This window comes from Kogia breviceps, chromosome 15 (assembly GCF_026419965.1).
Source record: "Kogia breviceps isolate mKogBre1 chromosome 15, mKogBre1 haplotype 1, whole genome shotgun sequence".
NCBI classification, from domain to species: Eukaryota; Metazoa; Chordata; class Mammalia; order Artiodactyla; family Physeteridae; genus Kogia; species Kogia breviceps.
In genome coordinates, this window is record NC_081324.1 from 12,844,432 (window position 1) to 12,867,594 (window position 23,163).

Sequence of the window (23,163 nt, forward strand, 5' to 3'; positions counted from 1 at the left end):
TCTATTTATTGATTAAAGAATACAGTCACATACATTCAAAATCAGGTCTGTTGCAGTGCTTGTGTTTGGGGGAATATGATTTGATTCATGCATGGTACTTAGAAGTCTCGTGAAAAACCAGCCATGTCCTACCACAGTTCTTAATCAATAAACTACAAAAGTAATGACTGGTCCACAGAGTTTACATTGACTGACTTCTGCTTTCTAACAGACTTCCCCTGAATGTATAAGAAACACTAGAGTCTGTTTATAGCAAATATCCTTTACATCCCCTGCCTTTCCTTTCCTCCCATATAAATTCCTTGGAAAGTCTAAATAAAGGAGTTAAAATGGCAAGACAATACATCTGATTTATTGGCCATCTGTTGCCTCACTCTCCTGTGTGTTTCGTGTCATGTGTATATTTGTTTCAGGGCATACGGGCTGGTATTTAATTTTAACGGCTGACAAACTCTTCTGGAATAAGCATGTCCACAGTCTGTGAAAGGCTTTGGGAGGCCGGAGGGAGATTATACATTGTACATCAAAATTGTCTTTATAAAGCTCCATGGATTTATTTCCCAATGCAATGCCATGTTGGGTCTAATCCTGAGAAACCCCAAGCTAAAGAAACAAAACATTTCTGTGAGCTGAGCTGCAGAGACTGGAGGATCTGTATTCAGAATCCTGTAGGGAAGGTTGGCTTAAATATTTATTTTTCGTGCTGTTAATCAACCCAATTGTAGTGAAAGCCATTATGAATACTAAAATTACTTTTCTGCTCTACTGAAAATTCATGCTGACATATAACAAAACAGAAAGAAGCTTGGCTTCTTCTGTCAAACCAAGGGGAAAAGAACCCAACCCAGAAGAACAAATGAGGGATTTTCCATAGATTTCATTTTATAAAATATCATCCATGACTATATTTGAGAATTTGGCTGTAAATTAAGTAAAGATGGTATCAAATTTCTGAATGCTACAGTCAAACTGAAAGATGTGGTTTTTCTTAAGAGAGAAACTACTGAATGTGAAAATAACACCTAATAGTTCTGCTGCCCTTGAAAAAAATATCCTTAAAGAAAGTCACAAATGAAAAGTGCTCTAATACAGAAGAGAACAGAAATCAATTACTAGTGACCTGTGTTCCCGAGAACACCAAGAAAGCGGCTTTACTATGAGGGTCTCACACCAGGAAACTGTTTCTCTCTGAAGACTTTGGTTTTTAGAAATAAATGAACAACAAACAAACAAAAGGTCTCAGTCATAGGCCAGAGGAACCGACAAACAAATGCTGTTCCTTCTTGTCCATTTCTTTGAATGTCTGTTTTTTTAGCTGGCTGAGCAGTCAGGCCAGGGACGAGGTCTAAGTTTCTACCCCTCAAAACACTTCAGTTAGTGAATCCAAACACAGACCCTTTCAACCGACATGTTCTAGGGGACCTGCTCAGTTTGGTCCCTTTCTTAGCTCCTTTTCTCCAGAAGCTTCCAGTGGCCCTGCTCTATTTTATCCGGCTTTCTACTCTTGAACATGGCACAGTTATATGTCTGTTACTGCAAAGAAAGCATCCACTGTCATGCCTCTTGTTTAAAAGTTCAGAACTGGAAGTGGATATCATAGAGGAATCATTTTGAGCTTGCACATCAGATAAGGCAGGTTTCCAGAGAAAACAGAAAAATGAAACACTAACTGAAGTAAAGTCTGACATGCCAGAATGTAGGGATTTAGCAGAGCAGAGGCCAGGGGCCAGAAGGACACAGAGAGAAGGGAGCATGGTACCAGCGTGCTGGTGAAGACGGAAGAAGCTGCCTGGCCAGGTAGCTCCCCTGGTTGGTTAGGGCACGGCAGACTTCAGGACAGGATTCTTCCACCCAGGGCAACTCTTAGAGTTGAGCTTCCAGACTGGCCTGTATAGAAGAATGCCTGACATTTCTTTAATAGAACTGTCTACATTTCTACAATTTGAGGACAAGGGGGAATAAAGTCAGTTCTAAGCCTCAGTTTCTTCACCTGTAAAATGGGGCTAATAATTGCACCCATCCCACCGCAGTGAGGATGAGATGGTATAATTCATGGAAAATGATGTATCAGTGGCAAGTGGCAATACTCAGGAAAAATGAAGGCTCTGCTTTTTCACTTTGAAGCGAAGGACCTTTCTAGCAGGTAGCTGGGGGGATGAGGCGGGACAGGAATTGTGTCACTCACTCACTCAGCACTGGGGTGCACACCTGGCTGGCGCTCGGTAGGGGGGATGCTACTGTAGGCACCTGGGCAGAATCGGTGAACACCAAGTACTTTTATCAGATCGTTCCCTGGGTCGGGGGCTGGAGGGAAAGGAGTGTGACAGAAAAAGGAAAGAGGGTGGAAAAGAGACCAGGGACTCATAGAAAAATTCTGAAGGCCTGGCAATTTTCCTGAGCATACCATCCCTGTTTAGTTTTAACACGGCTCTGATGACAAAAGCTGATGGCAGAGTGTTTCAGCTGGGCAACTGGAAAAACATGATTTTTGAGGTTTTTTTTTTTGGCTGCACCTTGAGGCTTGAGGGATCTCAATTCCCTGACTGGGAATAGAACTCGTGCCCCCTGCCGTGGAAGCATGGAGTCCTAACCACCGCACCACCAGGGAATTCCCAGAGAAACATGTTTTTAATCCAAAAGGTTTATTTTTTTTTAAAGCATGTTTGACTTTGCATAAAGAAGTGCTTTCTCATGAGACTGAAATGGTGGCAGGTGGCCTGAGACATAGTAGTGGCTTTCTGTCTGGAGCTTCAGTCAGTGATGGGGACGGAAGCCGGGCTGGGGAGGGAGCAAGCTTACTCAAAGCTTCTGCTGATAAAAGTGTTTGCTAAATTCTGTTAGTGATTTCTGTCAACTGGGACAGAATCGAGCTATGACCAAATGCCCTTCTAGACATTTTCATTTTAGAAAAACTCAGAATTTCAAGCAGAAAGAATTTCAAGCTTACAGGTTTACAGAGAAAACATCAGACTTGTTTTTCTTTTGCACAAACCGAAGCTTCCCATTTCATACTTCAGAACATTACACAGGCACCTATGAAGATAGTACGTTATCAATTAAAGAGACAAAATAAAGGAGCATCTTTTGGGGATCTCCTGTGCACCCCAGCAGATCACCCCACACACTCCCTGGAGAACACTGAACTGTGTTAAGGATGTGGAGGCCCCACGTTATGCAAGCCAGGTATGTGGTCTAAGTCATGATGCAAGAGGATACAGAGAATCAGAGGGTTTAAACAGAAAACTCCCCGAGTGTCCAAAATACTACAATTCACTTTACAGAAATATATTTTACACACGGCTCTTGAAAAAAAAATTCTGCTGCTACAAGTGAGGCTAGGGACTTCCCTGGTGGTGCTGTGGTTAAGAATCTGCCTGCCAAAGCAGGAGACATGGGATTGAGCCCTGGTCCGGGAAGATCCCACAGGCCGTGGAGCAACTAAGCCCGTGTGCTACAACTACTGAGCCTGTGCTCCAGGGCCCAAGAGACACAACTACGGAGCCCTCGTGCCACAGCTATTGAAGCCCGTGCACCTAAAGCCCGTGCTCTGCAACAAGAGAAGCCACTGAAAGGAGAAGCCCGCACACCTCAACGAAGAGTAGCCCCTGCTCTCCACAACTAGAGAAAGCCTGCAGGCAGCAATGAAGACCCAATACAGCCAAAAATAAATAATTTACATATAAAAAAAAGTGAGGCTCAACTGTTCTCTGATTCGTACAATATGAAAAGATGTGTCTGTTTGAGAAGAATGTGAAGAAAATGATGACCATCACAGATACTATTATAATAATTGACCTGCTACTAAGGGATCTGGGGCATTCTAAAATGCATTTTACGAATGTGTTTCCAGTGATAAAGAGTATTCAGAACTCCAACTCGAAGGTGTTCATCACAGCTGGTCAACTCCTGCTGGCCTCGTTGAAAACCCACTAATATGAATCAACCCCCTCCCCACATACAGACCGCTCCCCATGAAGGGGTTCTGAGTTGATTTCCTCACTATGTAGACACTAGAGTAAGGCCAGTCATTCCTTTGCCTGAGTCATTTGCCTTATCTTGTAAGACAACTTTTCATATGATTATGATCAGAAGACAAATTTCGGTCTGGTCTAGGGTTTAATAATACAAAGCACCAGTCTCTTAAAAAGCTCTGCTATCATCACACCTTCAAAGCTGTCTTTACTGAGCTCTCATATATCAATACTTGTGCAAGGGATTGGCTTGTGTAGGACAAGGGAATGAGTCCATCCCTACCCTCTCAAAGTGTGTCGCAGCAGAGGACACAGGCAGACAGAGAGGAGAGAAAACTAACAGATAGAGACCCACAGGACAACACAAGACCCGGTGCACTGGAAAGATCAAGTTCCACCAAGTCCCTGGATGCAACCCTCACTGGTCACGGACTGGGAAGGGGAGGGAACCCGGCCTGGGATACACGGGAAGGAATCACAGAGGGAGATGCACAAAGCCCAGAGGGCAGGGGCAAGGGCAGCCGAGTGAAGAATGGGGCTTGGGCGGCTGGAGGGGGAGAGGAGGAGCAGTGGGGGACCTGCGGCAGATGCGGAGGCAGGGGAGTGGGGTCCTGGGAAGAGGCAGCTGTAGAAGAAAGGGGGGTCATTTTTAGCAGCGCCATGGAGTGTATTGCAAACAGCGGTGGAATGAGAAGGGCCAATAAGAAGGTGTGTGAACTCCTTTTGGCAATGAACAGTGTCTGATGGAGGGAATGACTGGTGTCTTATGGAAGGAATAGCCATATAAAGAGCTGGCATGAACAAACAAGGTAAGGAGTCTGGATCGTGCAAGAGGAGCAAAGAAAGTGGCTTATCTCAGGGAGATGAGAAAGGGCTGTCTCCATCGTGAAACACTGAATTTAGGTCTTTTAATACCAGTCCTTTGAAAACCCATTTTTAAAAAAACTTTGGGGGCACTTTAATTAAGTTGCTTTTTATTTATTTATTTTCGGTATGCGGGCCTCACACCGCCGCGGCCTCTCCCGTCGCGGAGCGCAGGCTCCGGAAGCACAGGCCCAGCGGCCATGGCCCACGGGCCCAGCCGCTCCGCGGCATGTGGGATCCTCCCGGACCGGGGCACGAACACGCGCCCCCTGCATTGGCAGGCAGACTCTCAACCACTGCGCCACCAGGGAAGCCCGGGGCACTTTAATTAAAAACTGTTTTTATTGGGGTAAAAATTATATATATTTATATATATATATATATAAAACTAAATTTGTCATTTAAACCATTTTTTTTTTAGTGTACAATTCAGTGGCATTAATTACGTTCATGATGTTATATAACCGTCACCATGGTCTCTTTCCAGAACATTTTCATCACCCCAACCAGAAACTGTTTTAACCATTACACAGTAACTCCCCATTTTCCCCTCCACCTGGGAACCCTGGAGTTAAACAATAATGCCCCATTTTCTCCAGCCCCTGGTAACCTCTATTCTGCTTTCTGTCTCTGTGAATTTGACCATTCTAGGTACCCCATATAAGCGGAATCACACAGTATTTGCCTCTTTGTGTCTGGCTTATTTCACTTAGCATGGTCTTCAGGGTTCATCCATATTGTAGCATGTATCAGAACTTCATTCCTTTGTATGGAAGAATGATATTCCATTGTATGAATACATCACAGTTTGTTTATCCATTCACCTGTTGATGGATACGTGGGTTCTTTCCACCTTTTCCCTGTTGTGAGTAGTGCTGCAGTGAACACTGGCACTGGAGCTACCAAACTTCTTTCCATAGTTGCTGCACTATTTTAATACATTCCCACCAGAAATGTGCGAGGGTTCCAATTTCTCCACATCCTTACCAACACTTATTATTTTCCATTTTTTTGGTAATAGCGATCCTAACAAGTATGAAGCGGTCTCTCAGTGTGGTTTTGATTTGCATTTCCCTAATGACTAATGATGCTGAACATCTTTTTTATGTGCCTGTTGACCAGTTTTGGAGAAATGTCCACTCAAGTCCTTTGCCCATTTTTATGGAGTAATTTCATTTTGCATGGACCTGTTCACAGGACTCAATTTAGCTGTCAACAGCACTGACTTACTATAGAGGACTGGAATGGTTATTAGAGGGCTGTAGGACCCTTGGGTTCATTTTTACCAACTTGAGAGAAATCTTTGATTTTCCTGTTTAAGAAAAATCTTCCCAGTCTAAACAGCATCACTGCATATGGCTCTCTAGAAAACAATCAAGGAGGTTTAGCACTTAAGTAAGACGTGCCCAGTAAGTTTACAACCTAAAAGTGGAACAAGTTAAATATGCATTCACTTACTCCTCAAAGGTTAACTGAACACATCCTATGTGCCAGAGACAATTTTAAGTTTTTTGGATACAGTAGATACTAGACAGAGAGAGTCCCTGTTTATATTTTACTTCTTGGGAGAAGAGTGACAGTAAACAAACACCAATCTGGTTGGAATGACTGCGATGAAAAAAATAAAACAGTTTAAGTAAGGTGATGGGATTATGAGGGGGAACCTCATCAGATGAGATGACTTTTTGAGTGGAGACCCGCACGAAGTGAGGGAACAAGACAAATTAATAGCAAGTGTCAGGTAGAGGAGTAGTTCAGGTGGACAAAAAAGCATTTGCAAATGCCCCGGGAGGGTGTGTGCCTGGCTTGACCAGGAACAGCAGGAAGGCCTGTGTGACCAGCGAAGCGAGGAGAGGCTGGAGTATAAACTCACACAACTGATGACATAATTTACCCAGACTGTGAGTTAATATGCACCTGCAGCTCCAGGACTGTGTGATACTGACTTTAGGTTCGTAGTGGACATAACGTTTTAAATAAGTACCTCATACTATTTTTATCACCAGGCAGGAAATACAATATTTGCCATAAGAGTTTTTAATTTTTACGTTTAATTGTGATAAAATACTCATAACATAAAATTTACTGTCTTCACCGTTTGCCACCAGATTTTTTAAAAATAGATATTATACAGAGAAAAAAAAACCTGACTCAGGTCAGGTTTGATTTAAAAAAAGGAAAAAACCAAAACCCTTAAAAATGTACAGTAATTGTGGCCTATTAGATGTCTTGGTAAATTCACCATTTTGATTTAGCAAATGTTACAGTTGACTTCATGAGCTGTCTTGAAAGTTGCTTTTTATGGCCCCATCAGTATTTTTTTTCTCTGACCACCTTGATTCCAGATAAGCTCCTTTAAGAAAAAAAGTGCTGCACTTATTTAGACAGCAGCATATCAAAGGTCTATAGATTTTTGTTCAACTCTCCTTCTTACTTTCCTCCCAATGTATTTATTATCTCTGCTCCCAGGGCCTAAGGGAAAATGAAGAAATAGCTTTGCATGTCAAAACTTTAATTGCAAGTTTCTTTTGTCTTCTGGGGAGATAAAGGGTGAGAAAAGTCTGCAGCCGTGGGCTACCTGAAAGGAAGGTCCAAGGAAGGATAGTTTCCTAAACACAGTAATTAGGATGGGTTTGCCTTGTCCTCACATTGTCACCCCACAGGCTCCAGTGAATGCCCCTTTATTCTCCCAGTGCGAAAGGATTTTTTTTTTTTTTTTTTTGCCATTCTTGAATTTTTTTGTTTTTTTAACTTTTATTCGAGATGAGAACTGCTTTCTCTTCTTCCCTGTAGTAAGCGCTAATGGCCCCTGTGCTTCCAAGCGTGTGCTGGTCTGCTGGACGCCAAGGACCCTCCTAGGCTCTGCCTCCATACTGGGGGTGGACCAGGCTAATAAGGTGGTTAGCCCCCAAAGTGGCCGGGGTAGGGACTAAACTTCCCCCCGCCCGCCTCTTAAAAGTGCACAGAATCACCTGGAAATCTCATGAAAAGGTGATTCTCTTTGGGTAGGTGTGGGGTGGGGCCTCACCCTGCATTTCTAACAAGCTCTCAGGTGATGCTCATACCGCTGGCCGTTGAGTGGCAAGGTCAGAGATCGTTCAAGACCAAGATGAAGTCCAGCTCCTCAGCAAGGCTCCCCGGGCCCGCACGTGTGCTCAGTCTCACCCCAACCCTTCCTCCTACTGTCTCCTTGGCAGCCCTGCCCTGGATCCTAGGCCTCAAACACACTGCGGCCCCTGGCCTCCACCCCGCTCCATTTCGTCCAGCCAACCCGTGTCATCCTACTCACTCCCGGAGCCTGAGTCAACCAGTCTGACACATGGACTCGCCCACACAGGCCACGTTGGTTTAACCTCAGATCTCACACCTGGATGGTCTCACATCCACCAGGACTGTCTCCTGTCCCAGTCCCTTTGATGCTCTACGGTTGTTTTTCGTGTGTCTGCTCCTCCTGGTAGACTGAAAGCTCGCAACTAGGCCCTCAGCACACCGTCCCCTCCACCCAGTCGCCTGTCCCCAGCATTTTTCAACAGACGGCGCTACACCACTTTCAGGGTCAACCCCCGCTCAGGATCCTGGGTTAACTCGCCGGCATTCCAAGCCCCCTAACCTGGTTTTGTGTCCCCTGTGCCTGCTGGCCGACCACACGCCACTCTACTAACCACGCCTGCTCCTGTGTCAACCCTGTCCCCATGCTTTGCTCGGCTCTCCCGCCTCTATCACCAATCCAAACGCCAGCCTTCCCTCCTGGCTTGGCCCGTCCCACCTCTCCTGGGGAGCCCTGCCCGGGGCCTCTGACCCACGAGTTCCTCCACCCTTCCTGTATCCCACCATGTATCTCATGTATCCCACATCTCACACCCTCCCATGTCCTCACAGGGCCACAAGCAAGGACTTCAACTAGATTCGAAGTTCCCGGAAGGACTAAGCCGGTGCTGGTGACTGAGCAGGTGCTCACAGGATGCTGGACCTGGGGGGAGATGCAGCGGGGGGACCCTCCCCATCGAGGTGGCTGGGGCACCAGACACCACTGCCCCGGCCTCCGGAATAATCCCTGCCATGCTCGGCACCCTTCATCTATCTTGCTTTTCAAGACTTTACACCCCACACCTAGTGCTATCCCTGAACCTGTTTGAATTCGTCCCTCTTCTTTTTTTTTTTTAAACACAGTTGAGCTTCATCTTCTCTTGTCTCAGCCACAACTGACCTACACTTTTTTAAAAAAACAAACCATAATTCAAAAAGAGTCATGTACCACAATGTTCACTGCAGCTCTATTTACAATAGCCAGGACGTGGAAGCCACCTAAGTGTCCACCAACAGACGAATGGATAAAGAAGATGTGGCACATATATACAATGGAATATTACTCAGCCATAAAAAGGAACAGAATTGAGTTATTTGTAGTGAGGTGGATGGACCTAGAGTCTGTCATACAGAGTGAAGTAAGTCAGAAAGAGAAAAACAAATACAGTATGCTAACACATAGATATGGAATCTAAAAAAAAGTTCTGATGAACCTAGGGTCAGGACAGGAATAAAGACACAGACGTAGAGAATGGACTTGAGGACACAGGGAGGGGGAAGGGTAAGTTGTGACGAAGTGAGAGAGTGGCATGGACATATATACACTACCAATGTGAAATAGATAGCTAGTGGGAAGCAGCCACATAACACAGGGAGATCAGCTCGGTGCTTTGTGACCACCTAGAGGGGTGGGATAGGGAGGGTGGGACGGAGGGAGATGAAAGAGGGAAGAGATATGGGAACATATGTATATGTATAACTGATTCACTTTGTTGTAAAGCAGAAAGTAACACACCATTGTAAAGCAATTATACTCCAATAAAGAATTTTAAAAATATAAAAAACGAACTCAACCACTCAAAATTATTCGGTACCTTTAAGCGCTGCACTGTGCCAGGTATGGGAATCTGACTCTCCTCCACTGCCATGTTCACAGAGCAGTGCCTCTCAATCCTTACCGTGGAAAAGAATCAATGGGAAATCTTTTTAAAATGCAGATTTTCTAACAAGCTCCCAGGTGATGCTGACACTGCTGGTCTTTGAGTAGCAAGGTCAGAGATTACGTTAAAGACCGAGAGCCAGAACTTTCTCATACTCCCAAACACTGCACAGTGGTCTCCATTTATGTAATGGACATTGAGAAAAACCTCGCCCATCGCTGGAGACAGACACCATTTATCTTGAGTGGGCCTCATGCAACACCTACTGCGTGCCAGCCACCATGCTTGAGGCTTTCCCTTCCTCATACTTCTCCTTCCTCACCAAGAGACAAGGCAGCCCATTCAGACAGTTAGTGATAAGCCAACTGGCACAGTGCCAGACACAGAGCAAATGCTTGAATTCTAGGTAAGTTAATGAATAACTTTTCCTGAAGGATTGTGTGATCTTATAACTTCCCTTTACAGAAAACTATGATGGTTTCCTACTAGCTCTGAATCAAATTCTCACTCCCAAGCATGGACTTGGAAAGGTTGCACCAATTGGGGGCAAAATTAGAGACACCCTGGGGGAAAGGGATTGCGAAATCAAGATCAGAAATCTCTTCCTGGGCTCAAATTGTCTTTTCTCATGGGGATAGAACACAGGTCCGCCTAATCAACACACAACACAGCTGCTCCAGCCTCTTATGCTGTCCCTTGTGCTGGGAACAGAATGCCTCTCACACTGGATGAGGCCCCTTTCACCAGGCTACCCTGGACTCGCTGTTCAGGCACAGAGCAGCCGGGTGCCGGTTACACCTGCATTCCCTTGCCCGTGAGGACTGCTCCATGCAGTTAAGATGACTGGTTGTGGGCTTCCCTGGTGGCGCAGTGGTTAAGAATCCGCCTGCCAATGCAGGGGACATGGGTTCGAGCCCTGGTCTGGTAAAATCCCACATGCCGTGGAGTGACTAAGCCCGTGTGCCACAACTACTGAGCCTGCGCTCTAGAGCCCGTGAGCCACAACTACTGAAGCCCGTGCGCCTAGAGCCCGTGCTCTGCAACAAAAGAAGCCACTGCAATGAGAAGACTGCACACCTCAACGAAGAGTAGCCCCGCTTGCCACAACTAAAGAAAGCCCATGTGGCAACGAAGACCCAATGCAGCCCCCCTGAAAAAAATGTCCTCCTTCTAGAACTTGCAATCTCTTTAAAAAAAAAAAAAAAAAAAAAAAAGACTGGTTGTGCATTCTAGTGCTTTGGTTATTTGTAATTTTACACCTAAGTAGGACCTCAACGGCCTGGTCACAGGGATCCCAACTGGGACACAGAAAACCTAAGCCCATCAGAAGGGGCACTTTCTCCCCACCCCACCCTGTCCAGAACAGAGCCTGGCAGGTGGCAGAAGTGGGATAAACATGGCCCGTGAACTGTCTTGACAAACGCAGGAGCAGGGCTATAGTCAGTGGTACAGTACAGTTTATTCCTGGTGGGGGGGTGTGTGGCACAGAGGAGTCAGAGATGCCTTTGCTTCAGGAAGTGGCAGAGATGATTCAAAACATCACATTTCTTTTCCTCCTGAGTCAGGGACCAGCTGGCACGTGGCCCCTAGGCTGAGAATGCTCAGGGTGCCTGTTTAAGCTCAGCCTTGAAGTCACAGTGTTCTCCCTTCTGCTCGATGATAGTTACCAACAGAAAGGCCTCAATGAACGTATCTCCTTGAGCCGAGCCCCACGAACGCTAACTGGTTATGCTATTTCCCCAAACGCTAAAAGAGCTTGCTTCTGGCCCCACCCCCCCCACCCCCCCATGTCCTGGGAGTTTCTTTCTCTGCTGCTTACCTATTGTATAGGCGATCCCATAAGCAGTTTCCCTGAGGGGTTAATGCCATGCCACTGGGGCTGACACCTGGGAGGGGTTCCAGCTCTGCCACTTATGAGCTGTGCAAACTGGACCTCTCTGTGCCTCACTCTTCTCATCTTCCTGGCAAGGTGCGGTGAGTTTTAGAGAAAAGCTATGTAAAGCACCTAGCACATGCCTGGCACACAGGACGGATTCAGCAAGAGGCAGGTGCTTGCAGTACATTGACCATACATATTAACTTACAGCTGAGCTCAAAATCTTGTTGTGGAACCCCACGTCTACAGCAATGGTTCTCAAACTCGAGTGTGCATTGGAATCCCCTGCAGAGGTGGTTTAAATGGTCTGATATAGTGGGCCTGGGGTGGGGCCTGAGAACATGCATTTCTAACAAGTTCCCAGTTGCGGACACTGGGTCCAGGGCGCCCCACCCCCCTCCACAGGGCAGAGTCCCAACTCCCTCCCGAGGTTTGTTCGTGACTAACCAACACCCCTCCCGTCCCCAGCTGGCCTTGGCCTTTCCTGGTCTCTGGCCAGCTCTGGGCCCCGGACCACCGGACAGGACTTGAGTTTCTCCTGTTTGGCTCTGCTTGTCTCACCTCCGCCCCTTCCCCTGCTCACTGCCCTCAGACTCACGTCTGTCCCTCCAGGCCCAGACGAGCGCCACCTGCCCAGCTCTCCATGGCAACCCTGTGTGCTCTGCGCCCCGGCCGCGTCTTGCTCTTGGCAGCTTTAGACCTACTTAACGGCAAGGACTGAAGATGGGGCTGTCTTATTTTCCCTACTAGGTGGGGAACTCTCCAGGGCACAGGCTGTGGGGTAAGTCTGACGTTTTCCAGAGTGTCTTATGGAAAGGCAAAACCAGGGTCCAGAGAATTGAAAGGAAAAAAGGCTGACAGAGAGGTTAAAGGAAGTAGCATGAATAACCCAAGCAAGGGGAAGTAGTGGGCTGACAATCTTCAACGAGAGAAACACAAAAATAAAGAAGACGTTGGCCAACTGATCTTTACCCCCATGAAAGAACAAATTTGAGGAAACGGAGTCAAGTTGTGACACAGTATTAGATTCTGCTATAGGGAAGTTCCTGCCACTGGGAATTGTTAAATAATGCACTGGAATAGCAAGGGTGGGTGTGAATAATCTCTACTAGGCTTGAAAAATGGAACAGATTCTCAATTACCATGAACGTTTCAGACGTGATCCTGTTTTTCTACCTTGGGTACAAAATTGAGAACCCTCGACAGTTTTTTTTTCAACTGGATAAGAATCTGGCAGCTGTTTGTGCTACTTAAGGATACACTTCTAAGTTAGTTGCTAAGTATGTTCCAAGAAGGAAGAAATATTTTCTAAAACTCTGAACCTTAGAAGAGTGGCTCATTTCCCATTCTGGGGGTGGGTCACGAGAACCCAGGCTAGCAAACGCTGCGGTGCTAATGGGGTTTGTGCGATAGCACACGTCCACTCCACCTGCTTGCCAGGCTTAACCATCACATTCACAAAAAGTTAGAGTTTTTCTTCCTCATTTTTAATGGAAAGTCTTCAAATTTCTGGTAGCTGGAGGAAGTGGCTCTTGTACTCTCAACACTGCACAGGAAATGTAATGAGTTATTATTACTCCGATGAACCGAAAGGGTAGCTTTTGCAGTCGGTTCTTCCTACCTCTTGGAAACCTGGCAGCTCTCTGACTTTGCTTGTGCCAGACGGGCCTCTGTGTCACCTGCTAGCCTAGGACTTTTTGCAGTGGGGAGCAGAGCGGGGTTGGGCAGAGAGGAAGGGGAACACTCAGCTGAGGCACTAAAGCCACCAGGAAAAGGTGTCTCATGCAAGCAAAAAGCTTTTGCTGAGTTGTGGGTCCAAGGTAAACACTGCTTCTGTTGGGGGCACGTGACCTATCGGAGGCCAGCGTGGGAAGACCACGGCGCAGGCCACACCAGCTCTGTCGCTGGACTCTTTGGGGGTCACTGACTGCTTATCTCTTTAGTCCTGAGTTTTAAAACTCTGCCTACATCCTGAACCTCTGATTCAAAGACACCTTTAGGTCAGGAAATGGCTTTGAATTCCAGAGCACACAAATTTCCTGCAGAGCCAATGCCTTGGGGCTCTTAGCTTGTTTTTTTACCCCAGTGGGGTCTAAGGACCTTTGCCTCCCAGTAAGATAATCCAAAGCAGATGCGATTCCATATCCTAAACTGCAACCTTCTTTGTGGTTTGTTTGGGGAAAAAACAATCCTTCTTTACTTGAACCTGAACCTGCTTTGATTCTGATTTGGACTAAGACAGAAGTTTCCTTAATAAACTGTGAAAAAATACAATCAAACGGTCAGCTGTTCTGTTCTGACATCTACCACATTTTTTTTTTTTTAATAATAGGTCCAACCACATCCTTTGCCCCGTATCTTTGGCGCCCAGCACAGCCTGCTGGCTCTGAAATCGCTCCTGCACTACTTTCTCTTGCCACCCTCCTGACCCGATTCAAGCCTTTACCAGCTCTTCCCCAAAGCAGGGGCTGTGGCCTCCTTACCACGCCCTGGACCCCCTCCTCCCCCAGCGCCATGGCACCCTTCCCCATGACCTCCACATCTGATCACGTCCCTCCCCAGCTCACAATACACGGAGATAAAATCTAAACTATTTTCCTTGCACATAAGGCCCTAGAGTGCTGGCTCCGCCTCCCGCTACCCGCCTGCCCTCGGAGCCCAGGAACACTGTCCTCTTTAGAGTCGCCTGAAAACGCTGCACTCGGTCTGCCCCCCCCCCCCCCACCGTTCCCACCACCAGGCAGAGCACAAACCAGTCTTGATCTCCTATAGCTCACATGCTGCCCCCTTGCCCCTCTTTCTGTGCTTTGGACACACACAACCGCACGGTAAGGAAAAGGGGGTATTTTTCCGCCGACACTTCCAGGCCGGTTAAAGCGCTCTTGTCCTGGGCGCCCACCACACTCTGAAAGCACTCTTGATGGCACGAGTGTCCCACTGCATTCTGTCTGCACGCATCTAGGCCGGGCGCTTCCCGGAGACGAGGGCTTTGCCGCTGCTCTCCGTCTCCTTAGCCCGCTGCAGGGCGGCCCACCTGGAGGAGGCGCTCGCTTCGTTGAGCTAAACGAGCACATCTAGCACAAACGCAGTCCTCTTTCTCACTGTTGAGTGCCGTGCCCTGGACGTGGCAGCCCACAGAAATCCCAGGCTGGAGGTCGCCGGTGGCGCACAGGACAAAGACAGAGAGCGGGTTAGCAGACGTGCACGCAGACGCGCTGAGACTGCTGCCGGGGCTGCCGGGCGACGAGCGGGGCCAGTAGCCGCTGCCCACGAGAGGGAGGGCAGGGCGCCTGCTGGGGAGCCCGGCGAGAGGGAGGGCAGGGCGCCGGGGAGCCGCGCCCGCCGGGCTCGCGGGCAGGACACAGCCTGACGGCGCCTCTCGGCACCAGGGCAGAGGAACCCGCTGGGCTGCGCGTAACCTCGCCCGCCGCCCACTCACTGTTAAACCTCAAAAGCGCACTGAGAACTTCAGACCCACCCGCTCTTCTGTTTTGCTAAAAAGTGCACTGTCTCACTCGTGGTTTCTTCAGGCTCGGGGCTTGGGTTTGGAGGGTAGAAAGGAGGAGTTGAGCTTAATCTGTGTTACTAGCCGTGGGTCCTACAGGAAGCGCCCACGTGGAAGCCAGAGGGAAACACGAAGATTAGGTGCCTAACTTCCTCCAAACCAGGTGGAGAATTTATAGGCTCTCGCAGGGAGAATCACCTGGCGCGCGAATCCCACCCACGCCGGCTCTGGGGGCCGGGAGGTGGGGTCAGGTATGCTTCCCTTGGGGGCTGGGGGGCGGCCGCTGCGGGGAGACAGCAGCCAGGCCACAGCTGTCCTGGCGGCCACCTGGCCCGAGGGTAGATGCCCTGGGGGGGTGACTCACTTGTAGAGAGGGTAACTGTCAGGGCGGGAGGCAGATCCACATCCACAGCGAGACCGGCCCAGACAGCATCCTCTGGACACACCATGTGGAAAAAAACACCACTATCTTTTTCCATGCACTTCAAAGATAGGAAAATAGCATAGGGGGGAATTTTAACACTGATCTGGCAGAGAAAGTTCACGCGGCACCTTCTTCAAACAATACTCTCTGCAAAGGAGGCCCTGGTTTGGAACTCCCCTTTTCATGGCCTCATAAAACACTGATTTATTGACCTTCAAAGACATACCTTTATTGTTTCAGTTTTCCTGGCAGATGAATTTCTGCTAGATAACTGAAAAAGCAAGCTCATATTTCCTTATCAACACGGAGAATATGTTCATATTACAGATGTGCCATTTTGGGGGGGAAGTGGTGGGAAGGAAATAACAGGGAAAGCATTTGAAATATTTATCAACAAAGTGAACGAAAAGGACACTGATCCCCAAGTCTGTGATTCTCCAAACAAAGTAGTAACTTATGGCCAAGTCTTGCCACTAGGATGGGCTGGCAGGGCAGGAAGACAGCCGGGGCAGGGGCAGGCACCTACCTACCCTACAGTCCCAGTCCCACCCAGGGGATTTCCTCTGCGGGGTCTCCCCACAGGCCTTCCAGGGCTCTGCGGCTTATCTGTTTCTGATTAGTCTACACTACCACCTCAACAAGGGCCATACAAGTGTTATCTCAAAAACTATAAATGTTTAATGTCCCGTCTGTCGTGGGGTTTCTTGAGTTAAGCTAGCTTTACAGATAGCTTTGTGCTATCTATAAAGTCATAAAAATATGTGGGTTGTCTCTTTTTGGCAAGATTCCTTTAGGCCTAAACCACTGATGCCACCCTCTCAGGTAGAAAGCTTTCTTCCCCACAACAGCCTCTTGGAATCATTCCCTCTCTGACCCTTGATTTCCTACCCATCCTCCGGAGACCGCTTCAGAGGCCCCCTCCTTCAAAAGTCCTCCCTGATTCCTCCAACTATACTCCCTCCTTCCCTCTACCACCCTCTGCGCTTCTCGTATCATAGGCTGCGTTATTATCATCACAGCTTCACCTGTCTCGTCCTCTAGACTGGACTGTGACCTGTGAAGACCCAGCTATATCTTCACCTTGTTTCTCACCAGCACAAGGTTTTACATCCCAAATATGTTTGCTGGCCAGGGTACGAGTGAATCTGCCCTTAGGTCTTGGATAACTAGGGATAAACATGGCTGTGTGATCCATTACGTCAATGAAAACAGCCTGCTCCTAGAGTTTCTTACTTGGAATAAACAGCAGAACTATCAACATAACAATTTCAAATGTTTATTTCTGTAGGCAAATAGTCTTCTTTTGTCTGAACTCAGATTCCCTCACACAGGCGCAGAGAGATACAATCGCAGAGATGTTTCAAAAGGCAAAACTTACAGTCCCCCAGGTAAGTTTAAATCGATTTAATATAATGTAAATGAAACTAAATACAATACTTGCAGATAAAGCACTTTCCAGAAGCTGTTTTTGCCAACTATTTTACAAAACCAATACCTCCTCCATCCTCCACACTCAACAGTTCTTTAAGCCTTGCCCAGTGTGTGATAACTAATCGCCAATGCAATTCCTTTCTTTGAACTGATAGATCAGGTTGGCCAAAGAAGCAGTAATTGAACAGAGTGCTTGTAACCACAGTATCTTGGGGGGATAATACTGCAACATTACATCTAGCTCCACCTTTCAGAATCAATGGATTTCCACTGGGGAGACTGGGCACAAACTTATATCATTTGATTAGAGCTATCCCAATATCATTTGATTGTTTCCTGTTTACGTATGATTTAAAAATGCATAATATAAGTAGCCAAAAGGGAAAGGGTGGGGAAAATAGCACTTGCTGAAAGATAGCTCTGAGAAATAAATGTTATGATAGCAAATGAGTTAATGTTAGAACGTACTGCATTTTACACATATATGTACCTCTGCAGTTTTTGCAATAACACTGTGAGATGCTTTTTTAAAAACTGTGTAGTGAGTAGGTTTTCCTCAGGTGGCTAGCTGTTTACTGGAGCCCTAGTCCTGTGGTTCAAGTAAGGCAGAGCCCTGTCCAACCTGTTGAACACTTAATTAAGCAACACCTGAAGTGTTTAAAATGAAAAATTCCAGCAGGCTTTTCCGCCTTATTTGCCCTCAACCATTCCTAGAGACTCATACAAGTAGAAACGAAGTAGACTAAATCTTCCTGAGAATTGTCTGCTGCAGCCTTATAGCACGTTCCCGTTATTTCTGTCAAGGTTCTAATCCCAGGCTGGCTTCCCCCTCTCTCCTCACTCCTAACACAGTTCTCCAAGTGCCATTCCCCTTGTCTTCTTGGGGTTTCGAGCTGTTCCCCCGAAAGCTGTTAACAAGAGCCTAAGCCAATCTTTACAGAGAAGGGAAATCTGAAACTGCTGAAACCCAGAAAACCACCAACATTTACCCTTCCCTCCGAGGGACTTCCAAGTATACAAGACTTTCGTAGTATTTGTGGTGCTGGGCTTCCTACACTACAGCTCTCCTGCGGGGAGGGCAGAAAAGCAGTAACTGGTTTTATTTATTTGGCAACTGTACCAAGTGATCTTGTAAAGAAAATCTCTTCTGAGAGGACTCGGGGTGGGGAGGACAACAGGACGTGGCAAAGATGCTCTTGTTCTGGCACCCCAGACCTCTTCACGCCCTTTGTCAGTCTGTGAGCCGCCAGGGGAGCCCCGGGTGCCTCCTGGGTTGGGAGCCCCAGCACGGCCTGGCCCCAGCGAGACTAAGCACTGCCCGCTGTGCCCGCCGGCCGTCCCAGTCCGATCCCGGCTGAGAGCATGGAGGACAGGGCTGTTTCTGGCTCCCCTACTGGCTTGAAGCACCCCAGGTACCTTGGTTTCTCCAACTGTTAACACTATTTTGTCCTAACATCACCAGAGGGGTTCTGAGAACAAGTGATTCTATGTCATTCTGGGCCAGAACCTGAGGCGGTGGACCTTAAACTGTAGGGAGGAGTCGGAGGGGAGAAGGGAGACATAAAAAAGAGGGGAGCATAAGAAAGAAATCTGATGTCAGCCTTTCTGAAGAAACTACCAAATCCCGTTTCAGCACACGCCCGGGAGGCGAGCATCGCTCTAGTCTTCAGACTACCAGCGAAGCTGAGGTGGGGAGAGCGTGTGAAGCCCAATTAGAGGGAAGGACCGAGAGCTCCGGCGGGTTCAAAATGGCCCGAAAGGAGAAATCGTATGTGGGATGGTTACTTAACGTGGGCACTGTCCGCGGCTCCGAATTTTTTCCTCGCTTCTTCTGTTCGCGGGGTAAGGGTCTGTGTCCACGCCGCTGCCTCCGCAGCAGCTACACTGAGGGGGCACCTCATAGACGCTCCAGAAGTGTTTAGAGAATAAACGACACCACCAAAGCCTGCCACTAAGTGGGACTTCTGGAAACGCCCGTGTCCGGGTGCTGGGGTCTCGCAACTCCCCGTTCTGCACCCCAGTTTCCCTCCACTCGCCCGTTCCCAACGTCCATCCCGCAGCCCCCCAGCTCTCCGCCCTCACCGCCCCCAAATCCTCAGCTCCTGCGGCTCCGTCCAGGTCTCGGGACGTCTGGAAGCCGCCGCGCCGCGTCCTTCCCCAGCTCCCGCGAAGGCGTCGGGCACGGGACCCGGCGCGCGGGGAGTGGGAGCCGGGGCGGCCCCCCTTACCTGCAGCCGGCCGAACAGCGCGCAGAGCGCAAGGAGCACGGGCAGCGGGCGGCGCCGCCGGGCGCGCGGGACCATGGCGCGGAGGGGCGGGCTGGGCGGCCCGCTCTGCGGCCTCTGCTGCCCAGGCAGCGCGGCAGCCCGGGGCCTCGGGGTCGGTCCTCCCCGCCGCCTCAGGGCCGGGCCCCTCCCCTCCCCGCCCCGCCCCGCCCCGCCGCCTCCCGGCCCCGCCCCGCCCCGGGCACCTGTTCCCGCCCGCCCGCCCGCCAGGTGGGGCCCGAGCAAGGCGGGCGGTGTCCGCTACCCGCGCCTTGGTGGTGGGGCAGGGACAGAGAGGGTGCCGGGAGGTGAGGGTCGCGGGGGCGACCTGGGGTTTTCGCCGCGCCCGCCGCCCGCGTCCTCTGCCGCACTGTGCGCCCCTGTACGCAGGTTTGCCTGCGACCTGCCTTTGGGTGTCTTTCACGGTCACAGACGCGGCCGGCCTGCATCCCAGGACTGTCGGGGCCTGACTCCCGGGGAAGGAAGACAGCCTGGCAGCCTGGCCCCCGCTTCGCTCCCGCGCTCAGGCTTCCCGGCGGGGCCTCCCAAAGCAGGTGCACCTCGACCAAGAGTTAACGAGGAGAGGGTCTCCAACGGAGATTCCATAGCGCTCAGTGAAAGGATCAACCTAATATAGCGTCGAGCACGCTTCATCATATCCCTCGTTCAGTCTTCCGGCCAGAAGCCACTTCCTCTTGCCTCCACCAGGCTGTCAGCCGCCACGCCGTCTCCACCCCCCGCCTCACGTGCTTAGGAGTACGTCTGCTCTCACCTGCCAGCTGGACTCTGGATGCACACGTACACCCAGGCCTTTGCACAGATAACTTTTTTGAGTGAAAACACTGGTCCTCAGGTCAATAGAATGTATTGAGTTCCAGAACCATCAACTTGTCTTAACTTTTAGCCCAGCAAGTGGTGTATCTTAGTGAATATTCCATGTGCACTTGGAAAAACTGTATTTCACTGTGGCTGGTGAAGTGTTTTATAAATGTCAATTAGGTTAAATTGGTTGAAATACCCATATTGATTTTCTACTTGTTGTGAGAAAACTGGAAATTTCCAACAAAAACTCTGGATTTGTCTATTTTTCTTGATCTGTCAGTTTTCTTATTTCATGTTTTTGAAGCTCTGATTAGAGGCATAAACATTTGGGATTACTATGTCTTTTTGATGAATTGATCCTCTTAGCATTATTACATGTCCTCCTTGATTGGTGGTTAAATTTTGGTTTCTGAAACCTTTGATACTGTATAGCCCTTCACCTTTCTGATGAATAGCATTTACATGGTATATCTAATTCTGTCATTTTACTTATCTATGTCTTTTTAAAGTGACAGCATGTAATTGGGTCTTGCTTTTTCAATTTATCCAGTTTGACAATCTCTGTCTCTTGATTGGAGTGTGTAGGCCATTCACATTTAATGTGATTATAGATATGGTGAAGTTTGTCTTGCTATTTGTTTTCTGTTTGTTACATCTTTGCTCCTTTTTTTCCCTCTTTTCTTACCTTCTTTTGGATGATTTGAGTATTTTTAGGATTCTGTTTTTTCTCCATTGTTAGCTTATTTTATATACCTCTTGTTTTGTTCTTTTTAGTTCTGGGTTTACATGTATCTATGACATCACACTCTACCTTCAGATAAAATTCTGCCACTTCAGGTATATTGTAAGAACCTCAGAATGACATACTTCCATTTCCCCCTCCCACCTTTGTGCTACTGTAATCATGCTAGTTGCCTTACTTTGTAACTCCCTACTGCACCTTGATTGGTACACTGCCCAGTTACTTTTGTGCTTTTTGGAAAGCAGTCTGGTAGTGTTGATTAAAAAAAAATAAAAGTGCAAATATCCTTTGACAATTCCATATCATAGTAAAGGAAACAAGTTACAGAGTAATACTATCCCATGTTGTAAACAATAATCAGAAACATGATTTATTTACCTAAGCAGAGGAAGTTTCTGGAGAGACAATAATAGTAGCAAACATTAACAGCATCCTTACACTTACAAATTCATTGAATCCTCACAACAGCTTTGTAAGAAATACTGTCATTAGTCCCATTCTACAGATGAGGAAGCTGAGGCATAGAGATTAATAACTTGCCCTAGGGTCACTTGCCGAAAAGGGAGAGAGATGGGATTCAAGCCCTGGCTATCTGGCTCTGGAGTGTGAGTTCTGCCTTACTAAGCACCAATTTATTTTTCAGGTTTTTAAAAATTGAACTGTAGTTGATTTACAATATTTTGTTAGTTTCAGGTGTACAACAAAGTGATTCAGTTATATATATATATATATTCTTTTTCAGATTCTTTTCCATTATAGGTTATTATAAGATGTTGAATATAGTTCCCTGTGCTATACAGTAAATCTTTGTGGTTTATTTTATATACAGTGGTGTGTATATGTCAATCTCATCCTCAAAATTTATCCCTCCTCCCCCTTTCCCCTTTGGTAACCATAAGTTTGTTTTCTATGTAAGTCTGTTTCTGTTTTGTAAATAAGTTCATTTGTATCATTTTTTTAGATTCCACATATAAGCAATATCATATTTGTCTTTGTCTGATTAACTTCACTTAGTATGATAATCTCTAGTTCCATCCATGTTGCTGCAAATGGCATTATTTCATTCTTTTTTATGGCTGGGTACTATTCCATTGTGTGTGTGTGTATATGTATCTATATATATACAATATATATATCACATCTTCTTTATCCATTCATCTGTTGATGGACACTTAGGTTAAAGCACCTAGTTTTTAACATTAGGTGAGTTCCAAAAGGAAAAGGAGAAACTTCTAATTTTAACTTTTGATGTTCCTAAGCTATTTACACTGAGGAAAAAATACTTTTACATTTTAACTGACAGGTCTGTAAATTTGGTAAACAGATGTTAAAACTCCAGATGAAGTAAGTACAGGAATGGTAAAAAATACAGATTAAAAAATATTTATCTGGGGCTTACCTGGTGGCGCAGTGGTTGAGAGTTCGCCTGCCGATGCAGGAGACACGGGTTCATGCCCCGGTCCGGGAAGATCCCACATGCCACGGAGCGGCTGGGCCTGTGAGCCATGGCCGCTGAGCCTGCGTGTCGAGAGCCTGTGCTTCACAACGCGAGAGGCCACAACAGTGAGAGGCCCGCGTACCGAAAAAAAAAAAAAAAAAAAAAAAAAAAAAAAATATATATATATATATATATATATATACACACATATATATATTTATTTATTTATCTGGCCTACTGTTGTCTTGAATGTGGAGACAGGCTTTCTGGAAACGGTAGTATGTGAGATTATGATTTTGATAAAAGGAACTGACTTGTGGGAGAGGGTACTTTCACTGTGGCACTTTATGAGAAATACCAAGGGTTACTCCTGGCACATTTCCAACACCCCTTCTTTTTTCAAAAAAGTTTAGGGGACTTAAAACTTCTGCTTGGAAAGCCCCAGAGGTGAGTGTGCTGGTTTTGGAAGCACTCTGAACAACAGAATGCCCATGTTAACATATTAAATCTACTAAAACAAGTTTAATTGAAAAAAAATGAAAGTACTTTTAAAGACTCTATATTTACAGAGCTATCAAATAATTCAAATATTTTATAAAGATTAATGTAGAATACATTTGTCACCAACAAGATCCATGAAAATGAGCTTGAGGACATTATCTTTCCTATATGAATAGCATTATTATGAGAAACATGGAAGTTAGTTAAATCAAATACTATCTTCCTCTATTAAGTGAAGGATGCATACACTAGAGCTAAAGAGATTGCTCATCATTTACAGAAACTAAGTGTTATTTATGATTTTTATAAGCCCCCATTTATAGGCACATGTACAATTAAATTTTGGTTATATGAAATA

The 23,163-nt window shown here is 47.0% G+C and overlaps 1 protein-coding gene across 7 annotated transcripts in view; it reads right to left on the minus strand.

The window, feature by feature from the left end:
• Window positions 1-19,419, minus strand: part of TNFRSF11A (TNF receptor superfamily member 11a) — a 118,207-nt gene extending 98,788 nt beyond the window's left edge. For 5 of the 7 annotated variants that reach the window (XM_067016045.1, XM_067016044.1, XM_067016041.1 and 2 more), the window contains exon 1: window positions 19,267-19,413. In XM_067016045.1, the coding sequence (XP_066872146.1) occupies window positions 19,267-19,341 (75 nt within the window). In that variant the 5' untranslated portion in view covers window positions 19,342-19,413. Of the gene's footprint in view, window positions 1-19,266 lie in introns of all 7 variants that reach the window. The other 2 variants (XM_067016043.1, XM_067016042.1) reach the window with 1 other exon arrangement.
• Between the last annotated feature and the right edge of the window lie 3,744 nt (window positions 19,420-23,163).